The sequence below is a fragment of the Terrapene carolina genome, unplaced genomic scaffold, assembly GCF_002925995.2.
Source record: "Terrapene carolina triunguis isolate 2854851 unplaced genomic scaffold, T_m_triunguis-2.0 Scaffold242, whole genome shotgun sequence".
In the NCBI taxonomy this organism is placed as follows: domain Eukaryota; kingdom Metazoa; phylum Chordata; order Testudines; family Emydidae; genus Terrapene; species Terrapene triunguis.
Window position 1 is genome coordinate 7,789,159 of NW_020664593.1, and position 27,011 is coordinate 7,816,169.

Sequence of the window (27,011 nt, forward strand, 5' to 3'; positions counted from 1 at the left end):
CAATGCTGCCTGCCAAAGTCTTCGCGGACTGGCATGGGAATGTATCCTACCATGGAGGAAGAAATAAGACTGCCATCCCCAGACCCTTCGGGAGAGGATGGTGGAGTACCTCCATGGAAGTTTCATTAAGACCTCTCAGGAGGATTCAAGGGACATCCGTATGTATATAAATAAACTGCTTCACTTAGCCCCTCTGCCTAAGCCTATAGGGGAATGAAAAGCAGATTATGGTGCTACCTATTTTAGTTGTACCGCTACCTCTTCTAGTATAAGTAAATTAAAGAAGAGTCACTACCTGTGTCCTGCTATGTTGGGATCAGGCACCATCTGTACATTTAAACATTGTAATGGAAAACGCATTCACACACTTACCCACAGTTCCTTCCCTTGCATCGAGCTCACCTGTACTCAGCTGCCAGGACAGAGTAGACTGCGGCAGAGTCTCAGACAGATCCCAACTCACAGCATAGCTGGCCTCTCCCCCGTCACATATGCCCCATTCTCTTCCTGTTCACAGCAGAGGTCTGTCTCTCAGATTCTACCAAGTTATACAGAGTGCTCTGTGGGGTGCTGGTGGGGTGTCTGCCAAGTATGGCATTCAGCTCATTGTAAAGCAGGTAGTCTATGGCTCAGCACCAGATAATCTGTTGGCCTCTCTGGCCTTCTGGTATGCCTGGTGCAGTTCCTTTGCTTTTACGTGGCACTACTGCTGGTCCCTGTTGTACCCCTTCTCCTGCATCCCCTGTGCAATCTGCTCATAGATGTCCATGTTTCTACAACTGCTCTGTAGATGTGCCTGGACAGCCTTTTCTCCCCACAGCCCCAAGAATCCAATACCTTCTGTCTACTTTAGGTAGGAGTGCATTTGGAGCATATAGCTGGCATAGATTCCTAAGGACAGAAGGGATCATTGTGATCATCTAGTCTGATCTCCTGCATAACACAGACCATAGAACTTCCCCCAGAATAATTCACAGAGCCATGATTTAAAAATTGGCAGTGATGGAGAATCCACCATGACCCTTGGTAAATTGTTCCAATGGCTAATTACTCTCACTATTAAATGTACACTTTACTTCCAGTCTGAATTCAGTCCAGTCTAGCTTCTACTTTCAGCCATTGGATCATGTTATACTCGTCTCTGCTAGATTGAAGGCCCCATTATTAAATATTTGTTCTCCATGTAGGTACTGTAATCAAGACACGCCTTAACAATCTCTTTGTTAAGCTAAATAGATTGAACTCCTTGCATCTATCACTATATGGGATGTTTTCTAATCCTTTAGTCATTCTCATGCCTCTTCTCTGAACCCTCTCCAATTTATCAACATCCTTCTTGAACTGTGGTCAGCAGAACTGGACATGGTATTCCAGCAGCAGTCACACCAGTGCCAAATGCAGAGGTAAAATAACCTCTATTCCTACTCAAGACTCCCCTGTTTATGCATCCAAGGATTGCATAAGCTTTTTTGGTCACAGCATCATACTGAGAGCTCCTGTTCAGCTGATTATCGACCACTACCCCTAAATCTTTTTCAGACTTATGGCCACCCAAGACGGAGTCCCCCATCCTATAAGTGTGACCTACATTCTTTGTTCCTAGATATATACATTTACATTTAGCCATATTAAAGCACATCTTGCGTGCATGCATTTGCATGCATACATTTTACCAAGCAATCCAGATCACTCTGAATCAGTAACCTGTTCTCTTTGTTATTTAGCATTCCCCGAATTTTTGTGTCAACTGCAAACTTTATTGGTGATGATTTTCTTTCTTTCCAGGTCTTTAATAAAAATGTTAAATAGTGTAGGGCCAAGAATTGATCCCTGCGGGACCCCACTCAAAACAGACCCATTCCCTATTTACTGTTACATTTTGAGACCTATCAGTTAGCCAGTTTTTAATCTACTTCATGTGTGCCGTTTTAATGTTATATTCTAATTTTGTAATCAAAATGTTGTGTGATAGAAAGTGAAATGCGTTACTGAAGTCTGTGTATATTATGTCAACACTGTTACCTTTATCAACCAAATTTGTAATCTCAACCAAAAAAAATCAAGTTAGTTTAACAAGATTTATTTTACATAAATCCATGTTGATTTGCATTAACTACATTACCCTCCTTTAAGTTCTTTATTAATCGAGTCCCATATCAATCGCTCCATTATCTTGCCTGGAATCAATGTGAGGCTGACAAGCCTATAATTACTCAGGTCATCCAGTTTACCTTTTAAAAAACTGCATAACATTAGCTTTCATACAGTCTTCTGGAACTTCTCCAGCGCTCCAAGACGTGTTGAAAATCAAGGTGGTCGGTTGGGTGGTTGCACACAACAAGAGAGAGCTATTAGGTGTGCTCACTAAGCTGGGCAATCAGGAAAGGGCATTTCAAAAATATGCAGGGTTTTTAGAGGGAGGGGTGGCTCCCAGTCTCTGTGACCCATGGCGTTCACAATTGAGACCAGAGCAGTCAGTGTCGGGCATTGTGGGACAGTTGCTGGAGGACTGGTACAGTCCACATAGGTCATGCAGTGTCTACACTAGCATTGTGTTGACCACAGTTGGTCAACAATGGCTCTGCATCTTATGGGAAGGTGGTGTCACTGCATCGCCATAACGAGGCGCCTGCCTTGGCTGGAGACAAATTTGAATGTAGAAACATGCACAGCTAGGTCGATGCAAGGCAGTTTACCTCAGCCTAACTTTGTTGTGTAGACCAGGCCAAACAAAGCATACCCACACATCATTCTGTGGTTGTTGTTGTTATAGTAGTACCTTGGAGCTGCAGTCATGGACCAAGGGCCCGTTGTGATTAGCACTGTATAAACAGAACAAAATGACAGCCTCTGCCCCAAGGAGCTTACAGTTCTGGCATGACTGGGCCAAATAGTTAAATCGCCATGTGTCAACCTCATAATCAGAGTATGGCTTCCTCAGCCGGGCCAGCCAAGGGTTCCTAAATATCACAGCTGACGCAAAAATAATATTGACATCCCTGCTAAGTGGTGAGAATAGAATCCCTTCCTATACATGCTCAAATTCCTTAATTATCTGCAAAATGAACTTTCCCAAGCCAGCCTGAATTTATATCCAGGAAGCACCCTTTCTGATTCACCACAGTCTGCATAAACACAGAGTAGTAGGACAGGACTAAATGTGTGGCCTGAACAGGATGGGGCGGGGGAGGCAGGAAGGGAGAGTGTCAGGGGACAAAGTATTGGAAAGGCATCACCATAAGTATATGTGATATTTTATAATCATTTTCTCTGAGTGCCCATATCTGCATGCAAATGCATGTGACATTATGGGTCTTATCTTCTCTTATTGTCCTGGCTTGCCATCCCCACCTCTGGTTTCTATTATGAAGTGCCCTTTTCTATTAAATAGCATCAATCATAATGAGATTACCACCTAAAGACTCACTCTTCATGTGTGCAGAAAACATTTATACTTCTATTGTGTGAGAGATCAAAGCAGCAGGGGTTGCAGTTTGTTCCCTAGATCAAAGCTTCGGGGCTTCATAACATTATCATAAGCACAAGCAGCCCCAACAACATCAAGAGAGCTGTCAGTTTTAGAAAGAGGACTCTGATGAGAACCTGCTCTTAAGTGATGGCCAAACCTCCAAAAGCCCCCAGGAGTTATTTGGATAATTATCCAAAAGCATGGATGCTTATCCACAAGTCTTGGGTCTTCAGGTCAGGCCAGAAATCTCCCAAGAAGAGACTTTTCTTGTAAAGATTTCCATTTCATCTGAGGTTGGAAGTGCCATGGGAAGAATCCTCCTCACAGGATGCTGACTTTTCTGTACCCCTACAGAACCTGAAAGTGCAGGGAGCAAGGGCAATTCACACCATAACCAAAAGGAAAAACAGTCTTTGAACCTCAAAAAATGCTTTTGTTTATTTCCCATTTTGGTTGATGTTTCAGGTCAGTTCTTATTTTATGTAGGGATGGGCCTAAATCAAATTCCCTGGATCTAACTGCCTCCAAACTTTGAATCTGGATCTGGCTCAGCTGATCCCACCTGTATAAAGGGGCCAAACCAAAACCCAGAGTGCAAACACCTCAAACTTACGGGAAGGTTAGATATGGATCCTACTTTTGCCACTCAGGCCCATCATGACTTTACCTGAACCAATTGGCAATTTCTAGTCAATATGATTCAGGACAAAATTCTCTTCCCCAATCCACTCTATGGATACACTATTTATTTTGCGCACATGATACCATGCTCAAGCACAACAGTGCTGGACTCCTTAGAAGATAGAAAGACTTGCTATTGATATTAGTGGGAGTTGCATGGGATGAGTGCAATATTTAGTAGCTGCCTCCAATCCTGGGGAGAGAGCTGCAGTGCAGGCTGATGAGAATTTTATCCTTGGGGGTTATATTTCTTGGAAAGTTGCTATTTTTAGGCAAGTGCTATTTGCATTAATAATACATAATGATCCAAGTCTGAAGTACTGGCAGGGTGGCCTTCTGTCCTGAGTTCCAGGAGAGCAACTGAGATCTGCTGAATTGTCTGTATTTCCGTCCCAGAGCTCAATCTGCATCATGCTGGTGGAAGCAAGGCTTTCTTAGCGATAGGACTGGCTGGGAAGCTGTGACAAATCCATGTGCTATGGAGCATATAGCCATAATTTAGTCTATAAATTACACACACACTTGGGGAGCCAGGATTAGAATCCTTGTCCCTCAACTCCAAAAGCACTGCCCTCTTTCATGTAAGCTAAAAGAGGACTGGTACTAGCAGTAGATACTATAGCCTCTCTGTGGACCCAGCCACCAGAGGATTGCCCTGGCTTGCTCACTCCTGGGTACCCAGGAAGCCAGTACATTACAGAACTCGCTATAATGGTGCCCTATTATCCCTCTCTTGTGGCTGTTTTCTAAATTCACTGCTTGTCTTTTCTCTTTGCCCATTGACCCCAGGATATGCCAATAGTGGTGGTAGGAGAGTTCTGGTGCTGGCTTTTAGTATCTGAGCCATTACATTAGTTTTTGTGCAACACCTAAGTGCTTTTAAAGGTGGACACGTATTCAATGAAGTACAGTAATCCTTTCTTTTGCTCTTCACTAACCCCTTCCATCTGCAGATCTCAAAGCACTTTACAAATATTAACAATGCCCCCTCTGAGGTGGGTCATTATAATTATCTCCATTTTACAGATATGAAAACTGAGGCACAGGGAAGGAACTAGCTGGGAGCAGAACCCAGAACAGAACCCACTCATGTGATTCCACTCCCAATGCATTTAACAAATACAGGGCAATTATTTGTGAAGTATAATATAAGAATAATATAGGGACCAATTCAGGACACACTTAGGTCCCCACATCTTTTCTCATGATTATGTCTTAGTGAGGGGCCTGCTCTTTGTTCAGTGATCAGGATTGGTTGGCGAGTTATTCCTTAGTTGGAAACATGGCAAATCAGGATTAGAGCCAAAAGAATGGGCTGTCAACCTGCCTGGAATGTTTTTCTTAAAGAGTCGTAGAGCGTGGCTAATATGAAGAATGCTGAAAGTGAGGGATTCGGCTCTTTGGCAGAGAACAGAAGTACGGAACATTTAGAGCCGCAGCAAGCCTAGCAGTATAGCTTTCAGGGCCATAGAAAGATATTTGTTCATTTCATGACTCATCTCATGCGCTGGGTCCAGTAGAGTGGAAATGGTTTGTCTCACTGCACATGGCAGAGAGATATACTGCTGGAGCAGAAAAATACAAGCAGGGTGTTTTAAAAAAAATCTCCCTTGTGGGGTCCTTTTTCCCACCAGTTAAATTACTTAAGTGAACCCCACAGTCCTTCATAGCAAGTTCCCATTTACAAATACTTATTAATATGTGTTGCAGTACCAGACATATTATAATATCCTTAAATCCCTGCATGAACATATCAGGAAAGAGATTGTGCATCTGTTTTGACATAACTGGTATCTGTGGGTCTCCACCCACCAAAAGGCCTCTGTTTGCCCAGCCAACCCCAAAATAAATTCATTGTTTCTCTGCACCTGAAAGATTGGGAAATGAACATGTGTTTCTTTTCTGCAGACCCTCCCACTATCACTGAATCGAAGAGCAATGAAGCTGCCACGGGACGGCAAGCCTTACTCAAGTGTGAGGCATCAGCAGTGCCCACGCCTGATTTTGAGTGGTACAGAGATGACACCAGGTAAACATATTGTCTATCTTCTTCTTTATTCTACCTCCTTCAAATGCTTAGTAGATTCCCCACTAAGCCCCCTAATGCCACACAAAAAATCCTCCACAAGCTATATAAGCTCAAGATCCTCTCTTATCTCATTCCTTCATACGAGCTAAGCAGGGCAGGCCTGGGCAGGACTTGAGTAAAACCCTGCTTGTAAACTCTGTGTGCTGAAAGAAGTGCTGTGGGTGATTCAGTAGATGGTGCTCTTGCCTTTGCATCAATTCTGCACCAGCATGCTGGTGTGGGATTAAGGCACCACAGGTGCCATCTTTCTGATAATCTACTGACCATCTATGTGCATTAAAGATCTCATGACCTTTGCACAAGAGTAGATTGTATTAGTTCTGGTGCTGTGGCCAAATTCCAACCAAGGTCATTAGGACTTGGCTCCCTGAACTCTGAGGGAAGAGGTTGTTTATATGTAACATTCTCTGCACCAGTATGACCGCCTTCTTAGCGCATGTGCAACATGCCTCTGGTGGCATGTGACCAGGATTCATCACCAAATGTGGTCCATTGGTTGGATCTAGCTTTCCCGGCCCTGAGCCACTGCAGCTGTCTGTCAGCATGGGAAAGGGAAAATAAATAACAGCCAGGGGAGTGACACCCAAATATTCCCTCTGCCTTGGGCTCACCCTTTACACCTGAGCATTTGTTAAAAGGGGAGTTTTACTGTGCTGGGTTTCAACTCAACCACTTAGCACATGCTAAAGTACAGCTTGCCTTGTCTACACTGGCATTTTAGAACATGTTCATTAGAACATGCCAGCTAACGTTCTAAAAAAACCCTTTTATCTCAGTCCAATAAACTCCTGCTTGAAATTGGCTTTGATCATTGGCAGCGCCCCTCCCCTTTATCACAGGGAAGCACATAATAAATGCAGTGTTTGCACCCAAGGATGTCAGCTGGGTGTAGCATCTTTTCTTTTCACTCATTCTTTTCCCTGCCTTTCCTTCTCCACTGCTGTCATTCTACCTTCACCGTCGTTTTAATCGTCGTCTCTTTTCTTTCTGTCAATTTCCCCCCTCCCTTCCTCCATTACTTTCATTCTTTCTTTCATGCTCTCACTGCCCACTCCTCCAACCCATTTCTTCTTTCCCTTCTCTCTTATCTTGCTGCCTGTCACCACCCGTATCTACCTACCTACCTACCTACCTACCTATCTTCAATGTGTCTTTCTCCCCTGCTCTTGCCATCCCTCCTTCCTTCTGATGGGAACTGAGCTACTTGTTGTTAGTGCACTGCACATCTCTTCTCTTTGCTTCTCAGGATAAACAGTGCCAATGGCCTGGAGATCAAGAGCATGGGGAGCCAGTCCCTCCTGATGGTGGCCAATGTCACTGAAGAACATTATGGCAACTACACCTGTGTGGCTGCCAACAAGCTGGGAGTCACAAATGCCAGCCTATACCTTTACAGTAAGTATTGAAGTGGGGAGGGGGACTCGAGGCAGCTCTCACAAAGGTCAGCCTGTACCTTTACACTACAGTAAGTGTGCTTTAGAAGAGGGGCCCTGAATTCAGGTAATTGGAAAACATTAGCCTGCCAAACTTCAACAGCAATCCAAGGAGCCATTAGGTAATGAACACTTCCATGTTTGTAGTCACGGCCGAACACAAGCACACGTGAGTAAATGGTTATGTTCAAGCCCCCCCTTGATCCTTTGAGTAATTTCTTTGCTGCAATCTGGTAAAACAAGAATATATATTTTTAAGCAGGGAACAGAGTGACAGCCCCTTTAAGAGAGAGATGGAATATTCGGGCCTGAAAGTTCCATGGAGGCTGAAAAATGTCAAACATTGAAAGAGATGGAGAGAAGTAACCAGTGAGCCTGGGGAGGGGAGAGCCAGAGAAAAAAGAAGAAATGGGTCTGAAAATAGAATGAAGTGATGGAAGATAACCAAGAGTGACTATATGAGAAACAGAGACCAGGATTATTTAAAGAGACATGCTACATTTTGCAAGAACCACGGGTGGGGAAATGAAGGTCTTACACTGATAGTGGGGTGATTAGAATATAGGGAAATATAGAGTAGGTTAAAGGAAATATGAAATCAAGCTCCCAGGTTTTGATCCGGTTGTCTTTGAAGTTGATGAAGGTATTGCCATAGACCTCAACAGCCACAAGCTTGGGTCCCAAAACGAGAGGGGCTCAGACCCAAACCCCACAAGCCCTCGAGGGCTTACAGAATCCAAACTTTACAGCGGGTCCCCACCTGGTCTATAATAGACCAAGCCTGAATCTGAATTCAACACTCCAGTCCATCCAAACTTTGGAGTATTTGAAATCTAGTTCTTGATACAAATACTGCACCTCGGGTAATAAATAAATGAGCCCTTCCTTTCTCTGGAAATACAGGATTGTATTAAAGTATATAGAGTTGTGATCTCTCTAGGCAGGGTGGGAGGTAAGATTTATAAGGGAGTCTCACTTTGAGTGATAGGTTTGTTTATGCTTTCTGGAGCCAGACTGATCAAAAGATAAGGGAAATAGTTTTTTAAATGAAAAAAATTGATGTAGCAGGGATGGGAGAACCCGCTGGCATTTTTGCATTCACGAGACCTCTGGATTTTTTATATTTTAATTTGAAGTTTTGCAAAACTAAGGTGCATTCCATGGAACACTTCATGTAAGCCACTGGTTCCAATAGTAATAAGAGATTAGCATGTCTTTGACTAAATGGAAACTTGTGGCACACAAACAAGGTAAGTTTCTACTCCAAAAGTCTTTTTTGCCCTACTCTTGGGGGACTGCCAGGGGATTCAAATAAAAATCTCAGGGCTGTAGCCTGGAACATGAACCGCAAATGCTACAAGTTTTGTTCTCAGTACTATTACTACTAAAAATGCCAAAAGTAGAACCCATGATTTGGGGCTAAATTCTAAATTTGACAAAATAAGTTTTCCCCTCTCTCATGGCTGCCCTTCTGCAGATGAACTATAATGCTTAACTGAAACAAAATCTAAGATCAGAACTCATATAGAAAAATAGAAACACTTTGCATGCCTATCACATCTTGCTTCTGAGGATCTCAAAGCATTTACAGACAGTGAATATTTTAACCTCACAAGCTGCTGGGAGATAGATGAGCAGTATTAGCACCTGAAGGAAAACTGAGGGACAAAGAGGGGAAGGGGCTTACCAAAGGTCACATAATCACAGGCAGAGCTGGGAATAGATCCCAGAAGTCCCAGTTCTCAGAGCCCAATCAGATAGCTGCATTCCCTGAATAAGCTTGTTAGTGATGTCATCTACCATATCAGGGAAAACATGGAAACCATTAAAGATAACCTGCAGAGAGGATATAAATTGAGCTTGGGCCATCTTTTGGTTTTTTGTATGATGTATAAAGAGGGCCTGCATTTTTTAAAACTTCTTGGGGTTTGTTTATTGGTTTATTTTGAAGGGTTTTTTTACATTAGAAATTCAGATCCTGTCTAGGCTAGAAAACTCTCTGAGGACTGGAGAAATTGTGATACGAAGACAATACGAGAGCCAAGAGAGTGAAAGTTGAGCAATTGAGAGAGGAAGAGATTTTTGGTTAGACTCCTTGTAACTGTTTGTTTAGTAAAAACCTATATAATAACTTCAGTGACTAATTTAGGAGAAGGAGTCTTGGTGAAAATTATTTGTTAACACTTCTACAAACCCCTTCCCAGCTTTCAGTTAAGGTGAGAGAGATGAGAATCAAAGCATGAGGAGACCAGAATTGCCATTCTTAAGAGGGCTGGGGAAGTAAAAAATAATAATAATTAATAACTAACCATCCATCATAATGAAGCAAAAAACACAAGCCCACTTTAAAAAAAAAAATCCTTTACAGATCACATAGCAACCGGAACAGCAGCCACTGAATATTCTCAGCCCCATGCCCAAGCATGAACAAGTGTAAGGTTTTCAAGCTACAGCTTTTGAGTGATTTTCTTCTCTGGAATCAGATTGATTGAAATAGCAGAGAAAGATTTTATATATTTTTAATAGAGAACAAACTCACTCTAGGACAACATCCCTTTTGAGAGGCAGATGGAATGTTGGTGCCTGAAGGTTCTGTAGTGGTTGAAAAATGACAGCTGGTGAGACAGAAATAGCGCAATAGGGTAGTGGTAAGATACATGTAACTTTGCCTATGGCTGAGGGGTAAAAGGGACCCACAAAATTATTTGACAATACAATCTAGTGAGAGGGAAAAGAGGGGGATGTTCCAGGAAATACCAGGTACGATAAAAAAGTCAGAGAGCGTGGAGTTCCTTAGATTTAGGTACTGTAATGAGAGATGCTACATTAAAAAAGAGAGAGATGAATAGATAGAGAGTGACCTGGTACAAGGGACCTGGAAGCATCATTGTCTGCTATAGACAGAGAGATTTATGCCCCGTACTCCTGGAGTCTTTCAGAGACAGAAGGATTTATCCCAAGAAATGAAACAAGAGCCAAGAGGGAGCAAAAGGAGACTGAGTTTACAGCAAAGAATGTGATGAACTCCAAGAAAAGGACAAAACACATCCTGTCCCTGTGTGTCTGGGATAGAAAGGATTTCTGTGAAAATGATCAGAGAGTGGTATCATCACAGAATCTGGTGATGGAGAATCAGTGTCAAAAGTGTTAGGAACATTTTTCCTATATATACTGTGAAGGAAAGATTTTGTTTTCCTTTCATTCTCCTGAATTAACAGAGTGCTTTGGGGAAGTGTCTGAGCAATACCATAATTATAGCTAAGTCCATGCTACACGCACGCACATGCATACATACACAAGATGTGTATCCACACCTGAACGCATATAAAGGTACGTAGGCACACATACACACACAAGTATACCCACCCAATGTAAACAAGCACACGCATACACACAGGTTTGCACACATACGTATGCGTGCACATCATTCTTTCAAAGACATTCCAAGGCATTATGGAAACAAAATGGAAGTTGTCCCCTCACACCCTGGACTAGACCCTCATCTGGTGCAAATCATAATCTGCACCTTCTTAGGGTCTAGCCCACTGATGGGGATAAAGCAGGAATCCATAGGCACTGGCAGCACCTTGCTCTCCTGCTGGTTGTATGGTCTGATTTACAGTGGGACAGTCACCACAGTGGTCCTGTCCCCTCTCCTGTTTGCACCCTTGAATGAGTAGATCTGGAGAAGGAGAGGTCGCTGGCAAGGCATGTTTCAATTAGAAGCAGCAGAAGGCAGGTCCCCACCATGGAAACCCCAAGAGATTTCAGGTATAGGTTATCATGTTAATCAGACACACAGATTTCCAACTATGAGCACGTTTCTTAGAAGAATCAGAGCATGTTTCCAAAATGCCATTATCTATCAGTGCCCCAGTTTTATGCATGAACATACATAGGTTCAAACACACACACACACACACATTCACGTGTGCATATCTTACCTCACCTGCTAGCCCATACCTTATTTCATGCACACATTAGTTTCAGATAATCAGTGGTGCTCTTCCAGCAGATGGAATTTGAGATGTATCCTTGTAACTAAATAGAGCAGTTCATACCATGCACTTCACCCAACAACCTCCCTGCAATAACAGAGAGAATAATGCGCTGAGGTAGAGTTCTTATGGTGATAATGGGGTGGGGTGGGGCTGAGAAGCAGCTATTACACCTTTGGTGGAGTAGAAAGGCTGTTGCTCAGCAGGCAAGGGGAATGGAGGTCTAGTCATTTAATAGAAAGTAGTGTGATAATGAGGCTATTGCACTCTAACTGCTTGCAATGTGCAACCTCTTGCCATCTACAGGACAGGACGGAAACGGGTTTGAGTTATTATTTAACTAACTAAATAACACGGAAATCATGTCAGCACAATAGCCTGTTTTCACAGAACAAGAATCCCCTGTTGCTACATAAACAGAGACCCAGCCTAGCTGTGTATTTTCCAAACAAGAGACAATCTCCCCAATTCCTGCTGTGGATTCAGACACTGTTAATGCAGGAGATCTGTCATTTTCACCGGGATGTAATTGACCTGCTACATCCTGATTGGCTTGGAGAACCTTCAGCTATTCAGAGACCAGTTTATATGAGCACAGGGTGTTTTAGAAAGAGCACCCATCTCTGAATAGTTGAAGTTCAGCTTAGAAGTGAATAATGGTTGACTACCTGTATAACCTGCCAAATACAACTTCCATCAGCAATGATCTTAGTGCAGCTCCCACAGGTTCAGTCAGACAGAGACCGTGTCTATTAGCTCATCTAGCAGAGCTGCTGCTTCTCTGCTCTATCAGGATTTATGGTATGTTCACACACTCATATGCCCCCAGCCACATGCCTGGCATCAGGGGGGACTGGGAACTCCTCTAGCTGGTTCAGTCCCCATATTCACTATTTGGGTGACACATACCATCGAGCAATCAGAATCGTCCGGGACAAATTCCATTCAGTATAATTGAGGGAGAATGGTCTACTGGTCAGAACATGTGTCCGGCATGGGTCTGGTTCTGTTCCTGGCTATGCCACTAATTCACTGTGTGACTGTGGGTAAATTATTTCCCCTCTCAATGCATCTGGGGACAATCTGTAAAGTGGGGATAATCTGCCACCTCAGAATGGGTATGTGAGTCTTAATTCTTTAATGTCCGTCTTAAGTGCTTTGAGATCCTGGAAGGGAGAGTGCTATCGAAATGCAAAGTATGGTGCCAGCAGCAGCAGTATCATGACGTAACAATGTACCAAAGATGAACCTTCAAAATCTATAACCAATTCCCCCAACCCAGCAGGCTGTATAAACAAGGAGATGTTGATGGGACTGTGAAAACTTTTCCCCAAATATTGCGCCATGGGGAAGTGAGGGCACTTAAGGAATGTGTGACTGATTAGGTTCAGCATGGCGAATGATCATGCACTCAGGTCCCTGTGAGTGTGTCCATTAAGATAGGTTCTGTGAAGGCAATAAATCCACATAGATGACCTGGCACACCTACCTGCACAATTCACTTCTCTGCCAAAGACTAGGTCCAATCAGGAGATGCCGCTAAGGTGGCCCACGGTCTGGTGACTCTGGCATTTGGAAGCAGGAAGAGGCCATGTGACCCATCCACTACAAATAGCATCACTGCAGGTCTTTTATTCCTCCTGCTGTATGGACATTGATTATTCAGTTCTGTGTGCCATTGAGATGGTTTCTCCTCAAATCCCAATCCATGGAAACATGTACTGTGATGTGTTGGTAGCATAATGCTCTGTATGTGAAACGGTCTTAGTCAATCCAATTGTAGGATGGGGGAGCTGTCAGGTTTGTAACTGCTGCTTGCTGGGTGTGGAAGTGGCATTTCCTTTTCTCCTGCATGTTGCTTATTGTTGTTTTTCCCCCCTAGAGCGAGTTTTACCCACACTCCCCAACCCTTTTCCAGGTCAGTATATGCTTTATGTCAAAGTACCTCTCTAGCCGGGTCATTCTCCATCATCTCAACAAGTGCTAAAAGCCGAGGGTGGGCAGAGCAGAATGACAGGAAAATAAGGATGTCCCCTTTTGCATTGCATCCCAGTTGTCCCCCCCCCCTCAAAAAATTGTTGCCAAAATCTCAGATTGAATCCAAACCTGAGGTTCAAGTGACTTTGCTTAACTTCTTTTCTTCCCATCTTTTGTAGAGATGAGCCTGAGCTGTTGTGTTTGGATCCAGATCCAAATGTTCCCAGTGTTGAGTTTGTCATCAGGCCCATTTCTAATTATTGTATATATTCCAACCAGAAGCATATGTGCCACAGTAACTCAAAAATAGGTTCATCTCTTGGTGCACCCAGTCTGACCAGAAGCAGAAGCATCTTGCAATCCTGTAAGGGGGGAAAAAACATAAAGCTGCTACTCTCAGATTTCCATCTCAGGGTATGGAATGTCCAGAGAAGCATCTATACTTTTGAGTGCTGATTCCTAACGAACCACCTCACTTTTTGTGATTCATCTGTCCCAGTGAAAATGTCTTTGCCGTTCGCATGGTAGGACAGCTGGGGCAGTAACTGTGAAAAGAAGCATAGTGTAGTCATTAAAGCAGACATGAGGCACCTCTGATTTGACCCAGTTCACAAGGAGCAAGTGTGAACACAAGGTAGGGAATCAGGAGACCTGGATATTATTCCCAGATCTGCCACACACTCGTTTTGGTCAAATCAGATGGCCGTGTCTCCGTTATTAGATGTCCCAATTGAGAGGGGCCTGATTTTCAGAGGATGGGTGCTCAGTCCTTTCTGAAGTCAGGCCCTTATAAGGGGTTTCAAGTTGGGCACCCAAAAATGGAGGCACCCAAAATCACTAGTCACTTTGAAAACTCTGGCCTAAGTGCTTAATTTGTGCCGGGGCTTAGCCCAGCACCTCTAGGCTTGGCAGTTCATAGCCCCAGCACTTCTGGGCTTGCTGCATCAGTTATGAATGTAAAAAAATTGCTTGAGCCCTGGCACCTCTTTCATTACAAATTAAGCACTGCCTATGCCCCACCATACCTCAGTTTCCCCAGCTCTACAATGGAGATATTGATACTTACTTAATTCTCAGGGCTGTCATGAGGACTAACTAGTTAATGTTGCTAGAGCACTATAAGGTCAAATGCAAAGGATTATTAGGAGTCCATTTTCTTTTGTGTGCCCAAACGGAACACCAGCATTTCCTTAGAGGAAGTGAGCAATGGATGGTGGGAGTTTCACACCAGCTTCACTTAACCACCCCGCAGTTTCAAATCAAGCTCTGCTGCAGACAACTTCGTCAGGGCCAGGATGGGGATACACTTATTATATTTAAAGGCAAATTTGCAAATACAATTAACGAAAAGTACCCCAAAAAAAGAAAAATTGAAATCAAGCCACCATTAAAATTAAATCCCAGGGAGTGATTTGCAAATAACATTCAAGAAGCTGGGAAAAGGAGTAAAGCAGGCCATTGGGAATCTAGCGTGGAAAAATAAATCCAATTAAATGCAATTATTGAGCACACTGTAAATGAAACATGGGCTCAGATATGAAATTAAAGTCACAATGGCTGTTTAGGGTTTAAGATTTTGGTTCTTTTAATTTTTTTAAGATGTGGGGTTTTTAATGGCAAATATTTCAGTCCAAATTGAAAAGACATTTTTGTCTTTTTCTTTTTTTAATTCCACAGGCAGACAAAGGTTTTGCTAATTTTTCTCCCAACTGTATTGTCTCCTGTCGTGCATTAGTGGCCCATTAAGGCAAATGCTAAAAATTGCAGCTGAGCTAAGCCCAGATTTCTATGCCAAATGCCCCTTCTAAGTTCTAACCACGCTGCCTGCGCCATCCAGCACAGTTTTAATCAACCTATGAAAATTCTTCCCCACTGCCTTTGATATTTTCTTGCTGCTTCCTGTCTCAATAATAATGGCTCAGTGGACATCACACTGTGACATCACAGTTGCAGTGAGTCTTTAGGAATTTGTTGTATTCTGCGATATCTTCAGTGAACCAGGAAGTGCTAAGAGGATTTCACAGAAGGAAAATATAATTTTAATACTCTGCACCACATTTCTTTTGCTGAAAGCTCCCAGCTGCTTCTTTAATGTGGGCATTCAGCACAGACATTGGTGCTCATATCAATCTTCACTTGTCCTTTGCAGTTCACCTTTAAAGAACACCAGGCAAAAAAGTTTCCTCGCATGACATGGACTCCATCACTATATGGGTTTATGGGTTCCATTCTCTTTGCCATCAACCTCTTCTGTGACCTAAGTCATGTCACGTCCCCTCTTTGTACCCCAGTTTCCCTATCTATAAAGTATAGCTGACACTTTCCTACCTCCTGGGGTTTCTGACGATTAATTAATTAGTGAAATAATTAGGGAGGTGCGTTGAGATGGAAAGGGCTGTGTACATTCAAAGTATTGTTATTATCTGCTAGCTGCTGTTTAAAAGAGGTCAGAGATTTCAAAGGGAGCTATTTAACAATACACAGGGCTTGAATCTGATGGGGAAGACTTTCCTAGAGCATTAGTGAAACCCAACTGGTCCTTATTTCAGCTGTTAAAAATGGGGCCTGTGACCACCATTAAGGTACCAAATCCCCTGGTAACATTTCTAGCCATCCTGATTGTTGAGGCAAGGCATTCAAAGTGCCTGAAATCTCATCTGGGCTGTCGTCACATCATCGTGTGTAACATTGCTCTATTTATGCTGTCATGTCACTGCATCTGGCTGTTGCATCATTGCATCATCAATAGGGCCGGATTTTCAAAAGAGCTCGGAGTTCTTTCGTGGAAGTGCTCCTCTTCTGGTCTCTCTGACTGCACTCCCCAAGAGCCTTGTGCATTCACCTCTTTCAGGGGGGATTCCCATGAGTCTCCCACTCTTAGATTGGGCCTTGGGCTGTAGTACCCTGTGATTACTTAGCAGGCCCCACTGGATTTGGCACCTGCAATTCTTCCCTTTGGGAGCTTATGACCCGTGATTCATACAGGTGACCAGACAGCTTTGTCAAACCAATCTTAACAGTCTTACTCCTCCTAAACCCCACCACCCTATAGTAGTGGGCCAGGTACGTTTTGCTTCTTCAGACCTTCCAGCGGTATCTGTCTCAGCATCAATCTGTTCTCCATGAGCAGCTCTTGGACAACTACCTCATCCCTGGACTTATCCCTGGACTTTTAAACTCTTTAGCGTTCCTTTGGTCTTTTGGCAGCCAGCTGTGGCAAAAGCAGTCTTGACTGGAGCCTATAAGTTGCATTTTCCCAGAAAACAGATCAAGCATTGTCCCTTCTGTGCCCTCCTTGTTTACTGGGAGGTTGCTTATCTGGAGTCATTGTATTACCTTCCTGCTACTTTCCTAACAGTCCTGCTATTAAACTGACCCAACACATGAATACAGTAAACATTCCAGTAAGCCCAACAGAGCCATAGACTAACTATCTCACCAACTAGGTCACCTAGAGTATTCGTAAATGATTATAGATCAGCCCCACCTCCTTCACAGCGCCTGCCCTGGGATCTCTGCCAGAGCTTGCCAAGTGTCAGGGCAGTGAGTGGCGCTGTCCTGGGCTGCGTATTTTAACAGGACAAGGAATCAAGTGCAGAGGCCACTCAGTTGGGCCACATCAAACAAAATCCAGTTCCATTGCTCATCAACAGGATAAAGATAGTGGTGAGGTGACTGGTCGGGGGCAGGCCTATCTTTCCACCAAACAGACACAGATTGGAGAATGACCCTGGATGGACTGTAGATTGTAGCTAGTCTCCTTTTAGCTGTAGTCCTTGTAGCTTGTATTGTTACTAATGCCTTGATCGGGGTGGGAGGGAGGGAGAAGAGAGCTGTTCATTTGTGTCTAATGACCAGAGGTTGGAGCTTCCTAAGAGGCCCAAAGAGCAGCTTTCTCTTTAACGGCCTCCCATTCTTCTCCCTCCTGCCCAGGGATTGGGCTCCCTTCTGGGAAGCACAGAGACTTCTCCTGTTAATGTGGTCACCTGTTCTCTCCCAGCACACTCCTTCCAACACATGGGCCTTAGCACCAAAGCAATTCCAGTGAGTGAACACTTTTCTCATGGACAGTGACTCTGCATTTGCCAAAACTGGGTGGTCTGGTTGGTTTTAAACAGGATGTCTCTACAGGAAAAAATCATGGGGAAATAGGACCTTTTGAGCAGCACAGACTCTGAGGATCCAACATGGTACAGGGCTGGCCCGCTGAGCAGTCAGAACTGCCTTCCCTTGATCCAGCCAGTCCCAATAAGACAATAAATAATCCTTTGTTAAGTCCTTGGGTGCTTGCAAGGGGGTCAGGCCCCACCATGCCCCCTGTTCATGCCCAAGAAGAGGAATTGCTTGGCAGGCACCACAGTGTTTTTAGGGCCAAATTCTGCTAACACCAGGTCTGAATTTGATCTTTACACTCATTATTTGGTCCCCATAATGAAACCAGTTTAAACCATGTTCAAGGTCCCTCCCCATCCCCAGCCATTCTTTAGGATTTTAACTCACTTCCCTAGCAGGGCTCAAAGGAAGGAACAGTGAAATCCCAAATCACATACACTGCTTTTAAAACATGTTAATTCTTTAATATGGTTGAGAACTCGAAGCACAAACAGGCCCAAATGCTTGTTTTGATCTCTGTTCCTGACACCGGAGCAGCCAGGAAATAGAAATAAGTAAAAGATGCGACAAGCATGAGATGCAACATTTTGATCCATCTCTGGATCAGAACTTTCCCAAAGGTCACGGGGTGTTTGGGGTCACAATTCAGGTTGGGCCTATCACTATATAATGGTATATTTGTGTCTGACCAGGGTGCACCTCTGTCACATAACTGGATTGCTGGTTGGCTTCAGTTATCTGCATCTCAGCAGAAGCTCACTTGTTTACAACCTGCCACCCTAAGCAGAAAGTAGGGCTCAAGAACTCAAAAGGCTTCCATCTGACGTTATCGAGCCAGATTTTCAAACAAGCCCAGCTCCAATTTGGTGAGTACAGCACCACTGTACTGTGCAGCAACATGGCTGTGGCTTAGGTATGGCTTTGCAGTATGGATGCTCAAACGGGGCTAGGCTGGCTCGGGTGCTCAGACCCACGTGCCAGCCACCTGATCTAACTCTGTGTTGAAGACCTGCTCTACAGCACCTCAGGGCAGGATCACGTGGGATGCTGAGCTCTTTTGAAAATCTGGCCAATGAAGCAGAAAGGAGCAGAGGTGACTAAAGCACAAGCCGGGACATCGGGACACCTGGAGTCTGTTCCTGGTCTCCCATAGACAGACTCATCATTGTGAAAGTTGAAGCTAGACAAATTCAAACTGGGAATAAGATGCATGTTTTTAACAGTGAGGGTAATTAACCCCTGGAACAACTGACGAATGGGTGTGGGGCATTCTCCATCACTGGCAATGTTTACTGAAAATTGGAAGTTGTTCTAAAAGATATATTCTATGCTGAATAGGAATTAATTCGGGGAAGTCCTGTGGCCTGTGTTATGCAGGAGGTCAGACTCGATGATCACAATGGTCCCATCTGGCCTTAACACCTGTGAATCTATGATTCATATGACCTTGGGCAAGTTGCATGTCCTGTCTCATCCTCACTTTCCCCGTGTGTAAAATGGGGATAATAATACTGACCTCAGAGGGAGCTGAGAGAATTAATTCAAGTCTAGAAACAGCACCTTGGATTGGGAACTAGAGCAACTCCAAGTCTTAGTATTATTATTATAACAATTAACATTAGCTTGGGCTAACATTTGTCAAGACTGCTCAAAAAACCTCTGTTCCCCATTAAAAAAAAATCAGCTTTCTCCCTCCCCCCCCCAAAAGAGAGAGAGAGAAATAGTTTTATTGCTTGCTCTGTTTCTGTACTTTTTGTTCATTAATTTTAATTTAGATTGATTTATTCCAAAATGAGCCCTGGATTGCATATATTTGCATAACCCTCTCCAGCTGCAGTGCTGCAGAGAATCCAATGAGCTGAGTGAGAGGGAGGAGGAGGCTGAGAGCTAGGACTGGAAAGCCTAGGGAAATGCTCTTCAATTCGACCTTTGCCCTCACTATGTAGTGGTACACACACTTGAAGCCCTTTTTAGCCACAGTTAGAGCCTAACCTGGTTGTAGCACTGTTTGCTGCACACAGAGCGTAGCTGCAAAACTGTGTTCCTGCCTTAGTGCTCTTGAGGGGATTCTGGACCAAAATACTGGAAAAATCCCCATCTTCATGAAATGGATTAGAAATCACCCCACCCTAGGATAATCAATCCGGGTAATACATTGCCAGGTGTGATCGCTGGTAGCAGAGTTTGAGCTGTAGTATGGATGGGTTCAGTTTAGACCAGCACTCAGGCAGAACATACCCCTCCAGACCCAAACAATCCAGAACTTGGCAGAACTACAAATCCAGCTGTGAAACACACAGCTTGGCATGGCTTTAAACCAGCTCCTGATGCCTCCATGTGAGCATTCAGGGAATAACAATATTGTCTCTTAAACCATTACCCTAAGCTTTTTACTTGGAGGAGGGGGAGAGCTGGGGGGGGGGGGGGAAGAATATAAATCCTATATCAAGTTTATAACAAATACACATAAAGCTCCTGCTCTCTGCCTCTCTCTCCCCCCCACTCCTTTTTCAGTTGCCTTCCCAGTAGCAGAGACCTGTTGTGAAAAGCTGCACTGAAATTAAAGTAGGGTAGGGAGAGAACAGACATCACTTCTCTTTTTATTCCTTGAATAGAACCATTCCCCCCACACACCCTCCTTCCCCATTTCCACTTTGCAAACCACTAAGGAATTTGCCTAACAAATTGGCCTCCCATCTGGTTATTGTCCCGAGCGAACAGCCTCTCCATTCACTAACCCAGGATGGTAAGTCAGTTTGGGAAGCGTCGGGTTTATCTTCTAGGCTCAGGCACTGCGCTGGGCCCATTCGCGAACTGGTTGCCATTCAGTGCTTGCTCTGTGGTTGATAAAGCACATTACACATGGCTGGGCTTGCATGATTAATACAGCTGTCTCAGCGCTCTCTCGGAAAACAAAAACAACCAGGGAAGAAATAAAAAACCTTTCTGCAAACAAATCAGACTTGCGGAAAAGCAGAGTTCTCCTGGTGCGCACACAGGAAGTGCTGTGCCCATCGAAGGACCTAACAAAAGAGGGAGGGTCTGTTTGGAAGGAGAACAAGGCAAAATGGGGCTTAGTCTGCCCTTCGCACTTCTGGGAATGGCTATGTCGGGGTGGCAGCAGGAGCAGGGAGCAGGCGGGGAATCAGTACAAGTGGTTCCTGCGTTGAAGAGGATGCGACATAACCAGTGCAGCTTTGTTCAGTCCCAGCCAGGCATCGTATACGGTAGGTGTTGTGGGAGCTGACACACACACACAAACCAACTTTCCCAACACCTATAGTGGACACACCTACTTGCACACATGGAGATACACATGTAAGCTTATTCAATGCACACACCACTTAGGGCTTGATCCTCAGGTGCTTAGGAACACCTAAAGGGCAACCAGAAGGGATTGTGTGCCATCTTTCCATGCCGTCCCAAACCTGAAGCCAGCTAAGAGACAGTTCAGCGCCCCCCACCCCCTGTGAAACTCAGAGTAGTCTCAGGGTTGCTCTAAGTTGTAATGGGTTCTAACAGTTCTATAGGGGCTGTGTCCCATCAGGGATCACAAGTGCACAACCTGCTCCACGAGGGGGGCTGGGCTAGGCTAGCAGAAAGCCACCATAGCTAGCTGAGATCCGCTCAAGCATTCCCCCACACAAGGGCTGTTTCGGGCTGTTTTAAGACCACTTTGCACGGCTGGAGTACCAATAAGGGGCTTTAGAAGAGGCCAGCATTTGAGCTCTAGAGTGCACACAGAGCCACTCTCACACCCATATTTACACACACACACAAAACAGCTATAGGACACACATATCTACTCACAAGGGGAGACATACAAACTGACTCACATGAGAGTTATAATTCGCCCACACCCACGCCAACTCAAACATGAAAACACACAGGGTTGTGTTCACACAACTCACATGACATCTATAGTGTTAGTTATTCTCTCTCTCTCTCTCACACACACACCCTCCACCCCCCAACCCTATGTCTAGGGCCTCATTCTCAGTTACTCCATTCCTGCCTCTGGGGTAGAGATGGAGGTGGGGTGGACAAAGGGAGTTTCAAGCCCCAGGCCAGATTCTGCTTCAGTAACATGCAGGGGCCATAAAGGGGCCACAGTAGCTAGGGGGAGGCTTCCCCAGGAGCAGGTTAGGTCTGACATACCCAGCACTGCTCTGCTCCGCTCCTCTTGCAGTCCATGGCATGGGGGCATGCTTGGGGCAGAAAGTAGAGTGCTTCTGAGCTGGGGAACAGCCCAATGACAGTCACAAGGAGACTGCCATAAGTTAGAGCAGCCCCTAAAGCCACTCTAATATATGTCCAGGACTGTTCTGGCCCCAGCCAGACCCAGAATCCAGGAGATGCAGAGCTGGCTTAAAGCCACCTTTGCCCCCCTCCTTCTGGGCTGCAGTTTCTGGGCTGTGGTTCCTGAGAGGCATGGCACAAAATCTAGCCCCCACCCCATCCAGGGACTGTGCAGGGCCTTACCTGGCCCTTGGTGCAAGTTAGAACAGCCTCAGGGAAAGGGGAGCAGCACCCATGTAGAATCCCTGTGTCAGCGCTACATCAGAGGGCATTCTCATTTCTGCCAACAAGAGCAAAGTGTGACTGAGAGTCAGGCCCCTGAAGTACACAGATAGCTGTGAACATAACGGAGACATCTCAGGATCCATACACACACTTTACACCCAACCCTGATCACACAACACAAAAAGTAGATGCACACCTACTCCCGCAAGTGCAGGCACATAGCCACTAACCAGCTCATATGCCATCTACAGCCTGCACATTGCTACACGCACATGCTCGCAGAGACACTAACAAAGGCCTGTTCACAAAACAGCGGCTTTGGCATGTCAAGTGGCCAGACCACAGCCCAGGGGAGAGTAAGGCACAAAAGAAGCCTTCACCAAAGGGAAAAACAGAACAGTTTTCTGTCAGTCTGTCTCCCTGCCCATTTCTGTCCCCTCCCTACTAGCCTTTTGTCCCGTTCTATTAACCTCTGACCCGCTCTCCTTTTTTCCTTCTCTACATCTCTCTGTGTCAACCTCTTGTCCTCTTCTATCTCCCTTCAGACTTCTCTCATTCATGCTCTGTTTTCTTTCTCTGTCCACTCCAGGGCCGCCCCGGGGGGGCGGGGAGGGCAAGTGGGGCAATTTGCCCTGGGCCCCGCAGGGGCCCTGACGAGAGTTTTTCGGGGCCCCTGGAGCAGGGTCCTTCACTCGCTCCGGGGCCCCCGGAAAATTCTCGCGGGGCCTGGGCAGGGCTGCCCAGAGGATTCAGGGGGCCTGGGGTCTTCGGTGGCAGGGGGCCCACGCTGCCGAACTGCCGCCGAAGACCCGGAGCAAAGGAAGCTCCGGGGCCCACAGAGCGAGTGAAGGACCCCGCTCCAGGGGCCCCGAAAAACTCTCGTGGGGACCCCTGCGGGGCCTGGGCCCCCGGAGCTTCCTTCACTCCGGGTCTTCGGCGGCAGTTCGGCAGGTGGGGGCCCCCTGCCGCCGAAGACCCCAGGCCCCCTGAATCCTCTGGGCGGCCCTGGTCCGCTCGCCCTATCTGCCTCTGTGCACGCCTACACAAGACCCGGAGGTGTAAATCCCAGCCCAAGGAGACCTACCCATGCTGGTTCTGATCCAGCTAGCACCCTAAACATGTCACCATGGCAGCGCAAGTCGCAGGAGGAGATGCCCCAAATATGTACCTAGCATAATGGACGGGCTTGTACTTGGGGTAGCTAGCCCCTCCCACTGCTTGTGGTGCGATGGCTATTTTTAGTGTTCTAGCTTGATCACAGCTAGTGCAGGTGTATCTCCTCAAGCCGGGAATCAGCCCCTGGTCAAAGTGCAGACACATCCTCCATCACTTCCTTCCTAGCTCTCTCTGCGCCAGCCTCTGTCTCACTCAGTACCCCTGTCACTAAGACTACTCCCCTGCCTCTCATTCTGCCTCACTCTCTGTTTCCCACTCTCTCTCTCCCCTTAAGCCCCATCTCTGCCCGCTCTCCTGCCCCACCACCTTCCAGCCACTGTACCTCACGCCCCACACCTATCCCCTACCCTGTCTCCATGCCCCTAGCCCCTGTCCTCCACCCCCTGGACACATTCACACAATTCATGTCCATGAAAACCTGGCACACCAAAGGATTTCATTTGGTGCCTAGTGCAGCTATGCACGGAGATGGGTGGTGGGGTAAACACAGACTGTGCATCTATTTAGCTGACACACTGCACACCCAGTGCTGTGGGATCCAGGCTGTTTGCTCTGCACTGAGAAACCGGACTGTGTTCAGCACTGGCTGCCTGCTGAGAGGATGGGACACGCTGGTGCACACATGCACAATCAGCTGGAAATCTGAATAGGGAAGAGATTCATTCTCTCCTAGAAGCTTGTGGGGGGGGGGGGGGGAGAACTCAGACCCAACCCAGGAATGGCCCAGGGGAGTGACCTGGGTAACATGGTCCCCAGCTGTTTTGCTTGTAGAATCAGATCTTTAGATGGAGGGATCAAGGACAAGAAGGGGCTCAGTAATGCATTTGAGAGCGGCAGTATGCCAGGTTCTTGATAAATCAACATTAGTTGCTTGGAGAATGAACGAGGAGAGGGGCAGAGGGGATTTTCTCATCAGTGGTAAAACCCCAGAACTTTCTGAAATCTACAGGAAAAAAATAGGTTAGCTGTGAGAGAAACTCATCTACCTGGCTTGGAACCATATTTGGTCTTCTAGTCATAGGCTTTGTTAGCTAGGACAGCGGTCCCCTTCTACAGCAGCTATGGCAATATGGACAGACTCTAGCAAGCCAGGAGAAAATGGACCATCTCTAGAACACCATGAACAGTTGCTAGCCCACTGTGGATGGGCTCTAGATTGGGGTCATTGCTAGCTCATGCAGAGGACCTGGCTGCCTCCAGAAAAGACAGCGCATTGACTGTGTAGACATGAGGCCCACCCAATGCCCCAATTCAAGATTTAATCGTAAGACCCCCCCTACCAGGGAATATAAGCAGGAACAGCAGGTCCATAGGTATTAACTGACAGTGAGAATAAGGTACAAGCGTGCTGCAGCTAGAGTGGTGTGTGAATTGTGTCTTTTTTCCCCAAAGCACAAAGGAAGGTTGGAAAGAAAAAAAAAAAAAAAAAAAACCACAACCAAGCAAGCCCTAGTAAGTAGAAGCTGCTAATCCCTAAAGCCTCAAAGTAGAGTGCAGAGCCTTGGAAGAAAGAAATTAATAACTTTCAAAGTATGACCTTGAAAATGGAATTAACAGTATTCCTCCCTTTTAAGCCTCCATGATAATAAAGATTTCATCTTCGGAAGCCCTGGCAAAGAGAGTCAACAGACTAGAAAAATGACTTCCTGCAGAGGAACTGGCATGTGTAAAAACCTGGCCCCAGCAGGCTGTGGCAGGAGAGGGTGAGGAGGAAAGAGAGACCTAGCTTTTGTCCAGCCCCTGCTCCTTTTTTCTTTAGTGGATGGTTTTGTTCTTTCCCTGCAACCACTCCTGTCCCAAGACATGCCATCGCTAGGTAAGCATCAGTGAATTTCTTTGTAAACAGAACTGGCCTCTGATGCTGTGGAGTCACAAAAATCTTTGGTTCTTCTTCGAGTGCTTGCTCATATCCATTCCAGTTAGGTGTGTGCGCGCCGCGTGCACGATCGTCGGAAGATTTTTACCCTAGCAACACCCGGTGGGTCGGCTGTGGAGCCCCCTAGAGTGGCGCCGTTATGGCGCTGGATATATACCCCAGCCGACCCAGCGCCCCCTCCAGTTCCTTCTTACCGCCCCTGACGGTCGTTGGAACTGTGGAGCGCGGCTTAGCTGATCTCCACACTCCCTAGCTATCGTCGTCCCGTTCCAGGTCGGGATCCCGGCACCGGAGGGACTACCGGCACCGCTCTAGATCCCGGCACCGCTCTCCGGCACCGCACAGGGGCAGATCGCCTTACGACCGGCACCGATCGGCACCGTACCATCCGGTATCGACGGCATCGGGTTCGGCACCGCCGTGGCCGTCGAGATCGGCGTCGTGATCATCTGAGGCAGTGGAGGCCGGCCACCTGCAGGAGACCGACGACCCTATGCAAGGGCCTGCGCATTGGTCCTTCTGGACTCCTTGGGCCTACCATCAGGCACAAGGAGCTCCGCTATCTGCCTCCCGCTCGGGCCGTTCGGAGCCTAGGGCCCCAGAGTCCACCATCTCCCGCCCTCCTCCAAGGGACGTGGAGGCGCCAGCGCCCGCACCAGCAGAGGCCCTGGACCTGGGGGCAGGCGATGCCCAACTCCAGGAACACCTGGAGCAGGACCAACCATTGGACCCCTTGCCACCGGGGGCATCCTCCTCGTCCTCGCCTGATGAGGCCGTAGCGGGCACATCCGCCATTGGGCCGCCTCCCATAGACCTCCGGGCCCACCAGGACCTGCTGCGCCGCATGGCTCGCAATATGGACCTCCAGGTGGAGGAGATTGCGGAGGTCCATGATCCCATCGTACAGATCATTTCAGCGGATGCTCCATCCAGGGTGGCATTACCGCTGATCCGTACGATCCAGGCGAACGCCACCACCATCTGGCAGACCCCGGCCTCTATTCCGCCCACGGCCAGAGGGGTTGAGAGGAAGTACTTTGTGCCCTCAAAGGATTATGAGTACTTGTACACTCACCCCCAACCGTGCTCACTGGTGGTTTCATCAGTCAATGCACGGGAGCGCCATGGCCAGCAGGCCGCTGCGCCCAAATCGAAGGACGCTAAGCGCTTCGATTTGTTCGGACGCAAGGTCTATTCGGCTGGCGGACTGCAACTGCGGGCAGCGAACCAGCAGGCGCTCCTGAGCCGCTATGGATTTAATATGTGGTCCTCGATGGGGAAATTTAGAGAGCTGGTTCCCCAGGAATCGAGGGAAGAGTTCGGGGCCTTGGTAGAGGAGGGCAAGCGGGTGGCATGCACCTCTCTGCAGGCGTCCCTTGATATAGCGGACTCGGCCGCTAGGACCCTGGCGTCGGGGATAGCAATGCGCCGAATCTCCTGGCTCCAGGTGTCAGGCTTGCCACCTGAACTGCAGCAGACCCTGCAGGATCTACCGTTCGAGGGCCAGGGCCTCTTTTCGGAGAAAACAGACTCGAGGCTCCAAAATCTTAAAGACTCTCGGACAATGATGCGCTCCCTGGGGATGCATGTCCCAGGGCCGCAGCGCAGACCCTTCAGGCCCCAGCCTCAGCGGTTCTACCCTCCCCCGCCTCGTCCAAGACAGGACTTTGCTAGG

The 27,011-nt window shown here is 46.5% G+C and overlaps 1 protein-coding gene across 2 annotated transcripts in view; it reads left to right on the forward strand.

The window, feature by feature from the left end:
* LSAMP (limbic system associated membrane protein) overlaps positions 1–27,011 on the forward strand; it is a 413,410-nt gene that overhangs the window by 368,557 nt on the left and 17,842 nt on the right. The window contains exons 5-7 of one of the 2 annotated variants that reach the window (XM_024204213.3): positions 6,059–6,179; positions 7,486–7,634; positions 13,553–13,588. In XM_024204213.3, coding sequence (XP_024059981.1) covers positions 6,059–6,179; positions 7,486–7,634; positions 13,553–13,588 — 306 coding nt within the window. The remainder of the gene's footprint in view (positions 1–6,058; positions 6,180–7,485; positions 7,635–13,552; positions 13,589–27,011) is intronic. The other variant, XM_024204214.3, reaches the window with a different exon arrangement.